This window comes from Scleropages formosus, chromosome 4 (genome assembly GCF_900964775.1).
Source record: "Scleropages formosus chromosome 4, fSclFor1.1, whole genome shotgun sequence".
NCBI lineage: Eukaryota > Metazoa > Chordata > Actinopteri > Osteoglossiformes > Osteoglossidae > Scleropages > Scleropages formosus.
In genome coordinates, this window is record NC_041809.1 from 33,323,706 (window position 1) to 33,336,306 (window position 12,601).

At 46.1% G+C, this 12,601-nt stretch overlaps 1 protein-coding gene across 2 annotated transcripts in view; it reads left to right on the top strand.

The window, feature by feature from the left end:
- Nucleotides 1-12,601, top strand: part of LOC108934356 (rho GTPase-activating protein 26-like) — a 58,827-nt gene that overhangs the window by 13,065 nt on the left and 33,161 nt on the right. For both annotated transcript variants that reach the window (XM_018752024.2, XM_018752023.2), the window contains exons 2-6: nucleotides 8,029-8,124; nucleotides 8,823-8,884; nucleotides 9,388-9,459; nucleotides 10,816-10,917; nucleotides 12,230-12,340. In XM_018752024.2, coding sequence (XP_018607540.1) covers nucleotides 8,029-8,124; nucleotides 8,823-8,884; nucleotides 9,388-9,459; nucleotides 10,816-10,917; nucleotides 12,230-12,340 — 443 coding nt within the window. The remainder of the gene's footprint in view (nucleotides 1-8,028; nucleotides 8,125-8,822; nucleotides 8,885-9,387; nucleotides 9,460-10,815; nucleotides 10,918-12,229; nucleotides 12,341-12,601) is intronic.

Consider the following 12,601-nt stretch of genomic DNA (forward strand, 5'->3'; position numbering starts at 1 on the left):
GCTCGTGCCGGGGCGGCGTTCCCTTTGTTCCCACGGCACGTCTGGTGCCGCCGTCTGCTTGTTTGTGCTGTCGAGGGGAGCATCGAAACCCTCCGAATTGTCCCGTTATTGTACGGATAGCTGCGCCCGTGACGTCCCGCGCCGCCGTCATCAGAAAGCTGGAAGCAGGATCTTTCGAAAGACTTACCGAGAACACGCCGTGTTGCTCTGACGCTCGGAGTTGCGCAGCACCGTAGCGAAATACTGTACTCTAGCCGTCAGATGGGCTTAGATGCGAAGCCCTTCCTCGCTTTCATTTCCACATTCGCAAAGAGCTGATCTCATGGCAACAGTCCCTTCCTGTCCGCCAGCTGACAATGAGTGTGTTCTCCACCCCCTGGGGTGGGGCTGGCGGGCGGGGGCGGGGGGGGGGGGGCAGGCTGTGGTGTTTTCACGCCATGGAAGCTGTAAGATGCTGAGACCTGGATTGTGGGGTGTTGGGGGTGGGGCAGGAACGCGGGTCAAGGTCGGCGGTGGGTAAAAGGATCAGCGTTCCCGGCACATCGTCACAGCGAAATGGGCGTGTGATTCCAACCCTGGTAAATTTTGCACCCTCAACTTGACATGGCATTTTGTTTATTTATTTAGAAAGGGTTCCTTCTGCAAGGGGAATAGGCTGCTTTCGTGAAGTTTCACACATCAGTCATCGCACGTCACTCATTCGCGACCTTTCGTCGGTCATCGCTGGTGCGGAAAGCGAACATCTGGCCCGGGTGTGTGGGAAGCTGTAAAGCCGAGTCCTGTTTTCCTGCGTCTCGTGTTCCCGCCATCCGTTCGTATGCTTCGGTATCGTTCCTCTTTCCGGTTGCTTTTCTGCAAAGCAACTTACTATCTTACAGCTTACAAAGGTGACACGGCGGCACAGCGAGTAGCGCTGCTGCCTCACAGCACCCGGGTGGTGTGAGAGGACGTGGGTTCGATCCCCACTCGGTGTGCGTGGAGTTTGCATGTTCTCCCCGTGTCGGTGTGGGTTTCCTCCGGGTGCTCTGGTTTCCTCCCACACTCCAAAGACATGCTATTCGGTCTCACTCCGCAGCAGGTGAGGCTGCTGAGGAGCGTGTGTTTGTGTCCTTCGCTTATCCGTCCCCCTCGAAGTTCCGACGCTTCTCTCGAACCTTGTGCCACGTCCAGTGTCGACAGCTGCTGAACACCAGTTACGCAGGGTGTTGTCCCAAATCGCCCTCCCTTCCTCTCGCACCGCTGTACTCGCCATGCCGGCACGGCACCAGCGCGGCTTGCACAAAGCCGATCTTTAACAGCCCAGAATTGTGCAGAACTGCACAAAGTTCTGAGCACAAACCCCTCGCTCAGTGGCCCCGGAAAACAGGATATCCTCTGTATAAAGGGCCTTTTCACCGCTTTCCGTGCTCAACGTGCAGTCAGATGACAGCTATGTGTGTGTGTATGAAGTGTCTCATTTAATGTTTTTTACATTTAAAGAATTTATTATTAACTTTCAGATGTTTACTTATAAGGGAGTGCAGTGGGTTTGACCGGGTCCTGCTTTCCGGTGGGTCTGGGGTTCGAGTCCCGCTTGGGGTGCCTTGTGTTGGACTGCTGTCCCGTCCTGGGTGCGTCCCCTCCCCCTCCAGCCTTGTGCCCTGTGTTTCCGGGTTAGGCTCCGGTTCACCACGACCCCACTTGGGACAAGCAGTCTCAGACTGCGTGTGTATGTGTGTGTGTGAGCATTTCTTCATATGTATGGGGGGGTGTTAGGAATAACACAATGTAACAGAAACTTTTTTAATGCAGATTTTTAATTAAAAAAAATTCCATTCACTTTTGTTGTATTGAACATACTTTTGCTGTTATTTCGTACTATGTCAGTTTTTAGAAAAATTTTCCACATTCTTTAAATTAGTGAATTTTTGAACCGGGTTCCAAGCACCGAATATTCCAGTACCTTTCAGGATCTGATGCTTTCCGCAATGTTCTGGTGCCTTCTAGAAAATTTCCAACGGCTGCTATGTTTCAGTGCTTTTCTAGAATGTTCCAGTGCAGAAGGTCTATGTAATTTTTTGTTAATAAATGCTGTTTAACATCCCTCTATATAGCGCGTCTCATATGTGCGAGCAAAAATTCTCATAAATTGTTCAAAAATTTAATAAAAATGGATTGGCAAACTGGGGTGGAGATCCCTATCTTTAAGGAAGGGGACCGGAGAGTGTGTGCCAACTATCGGGGTATCACACTCCTCAGCCTCCCTGGGAAAGTCTATGCCAAGGTACTCGAAAGGAGGCTCCGGTCGATGGTTGAACCTCAGGTTGAAGAGGAACAATGCGGATTCCGCCCTGGCCGTGGAACAGCGGACCAGCTTTTTACCCTCTCACAGATAATTGAAGGGGCATGGGAGTTCGCTAATCCAGCCTACATGTGTTTTGTGGACTCGGAGAAGGCCTATGACCGTGTTCCCCGGGAAATACTGTGGGAGGTGCTTAGGGAGTATGGGGTACCGGGGGCCACTACTGTGGGCCATTTGATCTCTGCGTCATTAAGTCCGGCCTGTTCAATGTGAGCGTTGGACTCCGCCAAGGTTGTGCCTCGTCTCCACTCCTGTTTGTGGTCTTCATAGACAGGATATCAAGGCGCGGCCGAGGTCAGGAGGGCATTCTACGCGGGGGCCGGAAGGTGACGTCTCTGCTTTTTGCGGATGATGTTGTCCTTTTGGCACCGTCACACGGTTGCCTCCAGCACGCGCTTGAATGGTTTCCAGTTTCTAGTGTGAAGCGGTTGGTATGAGGATCAGCACCTCCAAGTCTAAGTCCACGGTTCTCCCATGGTAAAGGATGGCATGCCCCCTCCAGGTAAGGGGAGAGAATTTGCCCCAGGTGGAGGAGTTTAGGAATCTCGGGGTCTTGTTCACGAGTGAGGGGAGAAGGGAGCGTGAGATCGGCCGCAGACTGGGAGCAGCGGCAGCGGTAATGCGGTCGCTGTACCGGATTGTAGCGGTGAAGGGGGAGTTGAGCCATACGGCAAAGCTCTCTATTTACCGGTCAGTCTATGTCCCTGTCCTCACCTATGGTCATGAACGCTGGGTAAGGACCGAAAGAATGAGATTGCGGATACAAGCGGCTGAAATGAATTTCCTCCGGAGGGTGGTGACAGGATGACGAGTTCGGACATCCCGGAAGAACTCAGAGTAGAGCCCCTACTCCTCCGCATTGAGCGGAGCCAGTTGAGGTGGTTCGGGCATCTAGTAAGGATGCTCCCTGGGCGCCTCCCTTTGGAGGTATACCAGGCGCGGCCAACTGGGACGAGGCCCCGAGGTCGGCCCAGGATCCGCTGGAGGGATTATATCTCACAGTTGGCCTGGGAACGGCTGGGGATCCCCCAGGCTGAGCTAGAGGAAGTTGTGGGGGATAGGGGCGGCTGGGCCTCTCTGCTCTCCCTGCTGCCATCGTGACCCTTTTAGGACAAGCAGGACAGAAGATGGATGGATGAAAAAATATATAGATATCACTAGGAAGGTGAGCAGGAATCGTCGATATTCGGACAGAGTTTTATGCCACTTCTCCTGTGATGAACGTCGGTTCATATGGTGGAAAGAAACAAACTGCACTTAAGAATCACACGTCTGCATCTAAGTGTCTTCTTCTCCCAATGTAACGAACACACTGTATTTTCTATTTGATGAACGTCACTTTGGAGAAAAGCATCTGCTAAATGAATAAATATACATGTGCCACATTTATTAGTGCTATAAATAAAGACCAGACGCTTCCTCAATCCTGTCCTTGGAACAATCCATCCCTGAAGATTTTTTTTTTTTTTACATATAAAATAATCTCGTCATCTTGTTAGAAAATAAAAAGCACACGTGACACAATATCCACAGCGACGTGTGACACAGGTGAGGATTCCCGAAACGACTCGAAAGGACACTCGCAGCCATCGGCGTGGGGCCTCGGCGTTCTTTCCCACAATGACGCATTCTTCAAACCCAACAAGCTGCAACTCCGGTGCTGGCAAAGGGACCGAGAACAACCAGGGCCGCGCCCACGGAGCCCGATTGGGGAGCGTTTCTTTTCCGGAATGAAAGGCAGGGACGGCCGGCTTGGCTGGAGAAGGGTCGCGCCGCGTTCGCTTTGCTCAGGAAGAGTTTAACGAAAGCGCACAAGAGGCTCCGGCAAAGCAGAGTAGCTTCATTGCCATTTCATTCTGCGAGTAAAATGCAACATGTGAGTCTGCAAATAGATACCATGTTTTTTTACAGAAAGAGGAGAACAGCTCAGACAGGTATGATCATGACACATCAGTTTATATTTAGCTGACACTTCTCTCCAAAGCAACTTCCAATGAACTCTGTGTAGTGTAATCAGCCCACACACCTTATTCACCGCAGTGACTTACACTGCTAGATACACTACTTACACTGGGTCACTCATCCATACATCAGTGGAAGACACACACACACTCTCTCTCTCTGTCACTCACACACTACAGGTGAACCTGAACAACATGGAGTGTGGGAGGAAACCAGAGCACACCCCCACAGACACAGGGAGAATATGCTAACTCCACACGGACTGAGCAGGGATCGAACCCACATCCTCTCACACCACCCAGGTGCTGTGAGACAGCAGTGCTACTCGCTGTGCTGCCCCTCTTAAGGTCCTAGCCTTTATTTATACAGTCCAGTTATTACACTGGAGTAATTTTTGGGTAAGTACCTTGTTCAAGTCTACTAGAGCCAGAGATGGCATTTGAACCTGTGACTTTTGGGTCCACAGGTAGCAGCTCAAACCATTACATTACTGACTTATCTATAGAATGGTGGTGAAGGAACTGTGACGTGAAGGTTGCTGGTACAAGTCCCAGGAAGAGCATTTTTCTACCTCCCTTGATGAGCAACAAGAGGTAAATGGAAAATGTGCCATTATCTCGAGCTGTTTGCTTGTTGGAATGGTAATGGTTGTGGATGTTTCCGTACCTCAAATAAAAACGAGACAAAGCCATTTGGAAATTGTTTCAATAAATTTTTACAGTTTTTTTTAATAAAGTTTAGAGATATTTGTAGCAGGTGGCATGCTGGGTTACGGTAGGGGGTTAGTTGTTCAGGTTCGGGGTTTGGGTGGATCCCAACCCAGGTGTGTTGCTACTCAGCACTTGAGGGTTCTGGATCAAATCCCCTCCTCCCTTCGTACCCTTGAGAAAGGATCATATCTAGAGTTGCAACAATAAAAATGATCCAGCCCTCTAATGGATAAATCACTGCAAGTCATTTAATACACAAACCTAACATGGCAAAGTGCCCTTGGAATAAGGGGTCAGCGAAATAAATATATTTTGTGAAAAACTACTGGCAAAGCGTTATTTTTCATTAATGGGCATGAGATGCAAAACGTTACTGAAACGCAAGACATTTTAGCCCAAAATAGTTGCGCTATTAATAAAACACCATGACTGTGGTTTTTTTTAAAAAAAATTCTGCAGACACTTTTTAGTTTTTTATTTTTGAGCACTTATCTCTCGTGTAAGTGCTCACTGACTTTATTGCTTTTAATACATTTACTCATTTTAATTTGTATGATTTAGAGCAGCCGGGCCCGACTTGGACTTCCATATATCTCAACATAACCTGCTGATCTGGGTGCCTTTTACCTGTAGCTCCGGCTCACCTGTGCCAGCGTCTCGGGACTGAAGCGCTGCTTGCGGACGTCAACTGCTGGGTTTTTCTTACAGTGACAGGGTCACTCGGCTGGCTCCCGGTTCCTTTCATACGTCCTGCTTCCTGTTTATTACCTACATTGTTCAGTGGCTTAACTTGCCTTTTCCCTCAGGATGATCCAGGTTATATAATTGTGACGCTTCTGTGCGACACGTGCAGAATTTTCAAAGATGTGTTTTCGATTTGAGCACTGCGATTAAAAAAATTGCAGGTAATTTAATACACAAACCTAACGTGGCAAAGTACCCTTGGAATAAAGGGTTAGTGAAATGAGTATATTTTGATAAATATTTTTATCAATTAATTGGTACTGAACTGTGATATTGAAATAATTTTGTAACGATTCAGGAACAAATTTGTTGTGCTGTTTAAAAAGTCTGGCAAAGTATTTTCTTTTATTTATTATAGCTGTATCTGAGACTTTTACAGAATGTAACCTGTAAATTAATCAGTGGAAACCTATATCGTTGAACTTTTATTAGTTGTGTACGCATTAAAGTTAGTTAAAGGAATTTTTTTCTTTTCTGTATCTGAAACTTTTGCAGAATATAAGGTGAATGAATGGGGTGGCACAGCGAGTAGCGCTGCTGTCTCACAGCACCTGCGTGGTGCGAAAGGATGTGGGTTCGATCTCTGTTCAGTCTGTGTGGAGTTTGCATGCTCTCCCTGTGTCTGCATAGGTTTTCTCCGGGTGCTCTGGTTTCCTCCCACATTCCAAAGACATGCTGTTCAGGTTCACCCACAGTGTGTGAGTGACACAGAGAGTGTGTGTGTTCCAGTGATGTATGGATGAGTGACCCATTGTAAGCAGTGTAGCTAGCAGAGTAAGTCACCGCGGTGAATAAGGTGTGTGGGCTGAAAACACTACATGGAGTTCATTGGAAGTCGCTTTGGAGAAAAGCGTCTGCTAAATGAGTCAATGGAAACCTGTATTGTTAAGCTTTTAATATTGTGTATGCAATAAAGTAAATTGAAAAAGGTTTTATTTTTTTCTTTTAGCTGTATCCGAGACTTTTACAGAACATAACCTGTAAATGAATCGACAGAAGCCTATATTGTTAAGCTGTTAGTAATTGTGTTCGCAATAAAGAAAGTTGAAAGTGGCCTAAAGCTGACAAACATTGGAAATTCTAATGTGATGAATTCATCAGTAACTGGCACTGAATAAGAGCTCGGAAATGACATTTTCAATGAGTTTTAATGTATTTCAAAGTGAAGAAAATAAAAAATATACATATGTTACAGGGTACTTTTTTAATGTATTATAGCTTTATTATCATTTATTGCTTATGTTATTATTTTGGTTTGTAATGCAGGGGGGAGGGCACGGCGGCACAGCGGGTTTGGCATGCGCCTGCTCTCTAGTGGGTGTGGGGTTCGAGTCCCGCTTGGGGTGCCTTGCGATGGACTGGCGTCCCGTCCTGGGTGTGTCCCCTCCCTCTCCGGCCTTATGCCATGTGTTGCCGGGTTAGGCTCCGGTTCGCCTCGACCCCGCTCGGGACAAGCGGTTTCAGATAGCGTGTGGGTGGGTTGCTAATGTTCTTCTTCAAGAAATTCCTTTGTTCGTATAGCGTTTCTGTGTATGATATACAGTATCAGTGAACGTTTTGAATTCGCTTGGGAAGCACTTGTATGGGACAAACTGGACAGACGAGTCAAATGCCCTACACCTCTGGGAAGTGCCGAGTACTGCAGTGTACCAGTGTCCTCTCCAGGGTGTCCCCTTCCTCAGGCCTTATTTCTGGAATAGGCTCCAGACCACCACAACCCTGCGCTGCAGAAGCAGTTAGTGATGATTGGTGATTATTTTAAATGGTTTTGTGCAGCTGAGCCCATCTTACTGAAACTGACTTCACGACTTAATGTACGTATTTCATAAAGAGATTAATTGAATTCCCACCTTATTGGGAAGGGAGTGGAGGCAGGAGGACTCTTTGGATGCATGTCAGTTGGTATGGTGACGGTGTGGTTTTTCTGTACAAAATACACCTGCGGGTTCTTTGCTGTCAGTTATGTGTAACGACACATGTAGAACTGATTTATGATATTATAGAAACCATAAGTACAACCCAGAATATGTATGCATATATACACACACACACACACACACACACACACACTATCTGAAACGAGCCAGAGTCTAACCCAGCAACACAAGGGTACAAGGTTGGAGGGGAAGGGGACACACCCAGGGCAGGACGCCAGTCCATTGCAAGGCACCCCAAGTGGGACTCGAACCCCAGACCCACCGGAGAGCAGGTCCGACCCACCGCGCCCCTGCACGCATATAGTGACCTTTTTTCTTTTTTGGTCTGATGTAGGTCTCTCCACTGCGAAGCGGAAGTTCGCCGAGTCCCTCAATCAGTTCAAGTTCCAGTGCATTGGAGATGCAGAAACAGATGATGAAATGTGCATCGGTAAGCAGGCTTCATACGCGAACCCCGTTATCATACCTTTTCTCCTCTTTTATACCTCCCGTTGACACTTTCCTCAACCTTCAGCTGTAATAAAAGCATAAACAAATGCAATATTGTATTGGTGCCTTCAATAGGGGTTCTAGTAGCGTAGGGCTTAGAGCTGCTGCTTTTGGACTCAAAGGTTGCAGGTTCGAATCCCAGCTGTAGTACCTTTGAGCAAGGTACTTATGTTCAGTTGCTCTGGTAAAATTACCCAGCTCTATAAATGAGTAAAAATTACAAGTAGCCTAACATTTTAAGTTGCTTTGGAGAAAAGAATCAGCTAAATGACTAAATGTAATGAATATTTACGGATAGCAGCAGCATATAATGGACCACTTAAAACCTAGCAGTGTATTGTTTGTGACACGTTTAAACTGCCACATGTCCCTCTGCTTTGGAAAGTTAATGACAGTGGACTTTACAGGATTTTTTATTTTTTTTTTTTAAAAGTGAATTTTAAATTCATTCTAAATTTCTTTAATTCAACCTTGTGCTTTTATGTTGGCCGTACCAGTTCATGTATGGATTTTTGTAGCTCATGATGAAAAATAAATATCTTTTAAGTATTATTATCCTGTTGGTACTGGGATGAGTGTGTGTTTTATTTTTTCATTTTTTAAATTTTTTTTTTAAAATTCATTTTCTTGTTTCCCAAGCGAAGTCCCTGCAGGAATTCGCTGCTGTTCTGAAGAACATGGAAGACGAGAGGTCGAGGATGGTGAGTGGTCATTGTCGCCGGGGCCTATTTTATAGCGCAGGGGTGTCCATCCTTTGTTGCCGCAATCATTATTGTGAAGTGGTGTGAGGGCCGCACGTGTGAATACCACAGTAAGTGACGTGCAGACTCTTAAATGAAAATATTATGTGTTGGAGAGTGCAACAGTATTAAGTACATCACTTGCTCTAACAAGGTATAATATCTTTAAGTCATTTATCTGATATATAGATGGATGTCACTTACTTTTCTCTCCACTCATAATTCTTCTAAAAGTCTAATAAAGAGAAAGGGTTCATTTATCCCTCCAGTTGTAGACATGCTGAAAAGCAACACGCTGCAATAATAATTCTGAGAAAGTTTGATCTTGCTGTACTGGCCAACACATCATTATTATTATTATTATTATTATTATAGCTTTGTCCAAATTTAAAGTACTATACACAGGGTCTGGAACGAGTTCTGAACTTTTCCCGTTTCTTTTAAATAATGTCTTTATGATTCAGGTTGAAAATGCGAGCGAGGTTCTGATCACACCGCTGGAAAAGTTCCGGAAAGAGCAGATCGGTGCAGCCAAGGTAATAACCGTAAAAGTGTAAACAGGAACAGGACTGTCGGTCAATATGTAAACATATCTACTCTTGCTTTATTATTAATTTTATATTTTTCTTAACTAATCAAGTAAATAAGTAAGTAGTGTTGTAATTCATTTTAAAACTTGTAATTCCTGTTAACATGGACCTTTTTACCCCTGTTTTTAGTGTTTTAACTTTAGTATTATAATAGAGTGGGATACTTTTTACCCTGGACTATTTCAAATGAGCAAGAGTACCTAGTGCTTTACCATGAATTGTGGTATTCGCTTCCAAAATACACCAGCTGAGCTGTACTGCTCCCTGCTGGCCGGACAAGATATTACACCTTATGTGATTCACAACACACACACACACACACACACACACACACACACACACACACACACACTGTCTGAAGCCGCTTGTCCCAAGCAGGGTCACAACAAGCTGGAGCATAACCCGGCAACACATGGTGTAAGGCCGGAGGGGGAGGGGACACACCCAGGACAGGACACCAGTCCATCACAGGGCACCCCAGCCAGGACTCGAACCCCAGACCCACTAGAGAGCAGGACTCAGTCAAAATAATAAGGACAAAATAGTCCAGTTCAGTTTGTACCAATTTTAATGTAGTAATAATATAGTTAACAAGTTAATGGACAATAAGCGCATCAAAAGCTTTGTATGCAGTCAAATGGATGAGTGCTCCTTCTTCCCTGTGACACAAAACCTTCCAGAACAATTACTTGTGTCTCCTGTGAGAGAACTTATGTGAGAGTTCCGACACGTGGAAATATATTGTCATATCGAAATATTTTGTTAGCTCTTTTTCCTATTATTTTGTTTAATGAAAGGAAATTAGAATCACTTTGACCTTAAAGTTAAGAACCATGGGTGGGTTATGTGGGGTGGGGCGTAGAGGCGCAGTGGGTTGGACCGGGTCCTGCTCTCTGGTGGCTCTGGGGTTCGAGTCCCACTTGGGTTGCCTTGCGATGGACTGGCGTCCCGTCCTGGGTGTGTCCCCTCCCCCTCCAGCCCCGTGCCCTGTGTTGCCGGGTTAGGCTCCGGCTCGCCACGACCCTGTATGGGATGAGCGGTTTCAGATGGTGTGTGTGTGAGTTATGTTGTGGAGAACGTGGCGTAATGTGAGCTGCAGATAGATGTTAAAGGGCTGCGGCTGTAGAGCCCAAGAAGGTCCCGTTCACTTACGAGATCTTCGTCTCTCGTCCTGGTTTGACGTTTGCCTGGACCAAACCAAGGGATCTAGAAGGTTTTCGTGGCTCGTGCAGCTCCAGGCAGCATCCTGTTTGGTCCGTTAAAATGACACCCCTGAAAGGTCCTGCTTCTCGCTCTCCGCAGGAGGCCAAAAAGAAATACGACAAAGAGACCGAGAAGTACTGCGGGTTTCTGGAAAAGCACCTGAGTCTGTCGTCGAAGAAGAAAGAGTCTCAGCTGATTGAGGTAAATTCCGTTGTTTTCCTTTGACCACGGGACTTTTTACCATATGAGGAGTCCATCTGAGAAATAAAGACACTGAGATTGGAGCTTGAAAATGTATTTCCTTCCTTTTCGATATATTGCATGGTGATCTAACATTTTCCTGCATTATAACCATTTCGGTAAACACACACATACATTTTCTGAACCGCTTGTCCCATATGGGGTCGCGGGGAGCCAGAGCCTAACCTGGCAACAGAGAGCGTAAGGCTGGAGGGAACACACCCAGGACGGGACGCCAGTCCATCGCAAGGCACCCCAAGCGGGACTCGAACCCCAGACCCACCGGAGAGCAGGACCGGGTCCAGCCCGCTGCGCCACCGTACCACCGTGCCCCCCCCTTTCATTTTGGAAAACATCAGCTGGTAAACTGAGCGGAACATGAGTTTACGTTTGGCTTGAACCCGTAGCCTTGGACAGGCTTCCTCTAACTGACGGAAAAAATGGGAAGCTCACACTTTTTTCACTCTCTAAATCCAAACCCTAATCAGTGTGGCCCAATACATATGTAAAGGTTTGACAGTGACTTCTTTCTTAGTTTTCGAATTTTGATGATGATGTGGAAAACATGTCAAAAAAATTTCAACCGCAAATCAGAGTCTCGGGGGGGAAAAAAAAAAGATGTTGTTGAGTTGTTCTGAATTAATGCTTTCCAGGAAAAGGAGGAGGTACAATAATATGAATTTGACCACAAGCAGGTTCTGGGACATTTTGTTGAAGAATACTCAGAGCTTTGGGGGGGGGGATTATTTGTGTATTTATATTACATTTTATATACATACATTCAAGATACACAGGACACCATATATATATATAATATATTATATATATTATATACACACACACACACACACACACACACACACACGCTGTCTGAGTCCACTTGTCCCATATGGGGTCACGGGGAACCAGAGCCTACCCGGCAACACAGGGCGTAAGGCTGGAGAGGGAGGGGTCACACCCAGGATGGGACGCCAGTCCATCGCAAGGCACCCCAAGCGGGACTCAAACCCCAGACCCACCACGCCATCATGCTCCCCACAGTATATATGTATATTATATATAATAATCATATTATATTTATAACAACTATGAAGTATTTTATGGAGGGAGGAATTTGGATACCAGTTCAGTTCAAACCAATTTATTTGTATAACATGTTCTTCTCAACCATTGTTATGAGGCATTGGCTGATTGCTGAAGACCAAGTATGACCATTGTGTAGCAGGGATTTCCACCACGGGCTGCGTGCGTGTCTGTTTGTGTTGTGTCCCAGGCCGATTCCCAGGTGGACCAGGTGCGGCAGCACTTCTACGAGGTCTCCCTGGAGTACGTCTTCAAAGTGCAGGAGGTGCAGGAGCGCAAGATGTTTGAGTTCGTGGAGCCGGTAATTGTCCCTCGTCTTTGAGTCCCACGTGAAGCGCTGCGAAGCCACCCGACACACACTCCGCGCGCATGTTTGCGTGTCTGTGTGTGTGTATGCATATATCTATATATATATGTATAGTCACATCCTGAACTGACATTATTTCAATTTAGTCATTATTGATATTGAAATGTGAAATCTTCCTTATTGGGTTACACACTCTTTGTTGAGTACACACAGATGGGACTAAATGGTGTCAGTACAGCTGTTATTTTGTAGGGT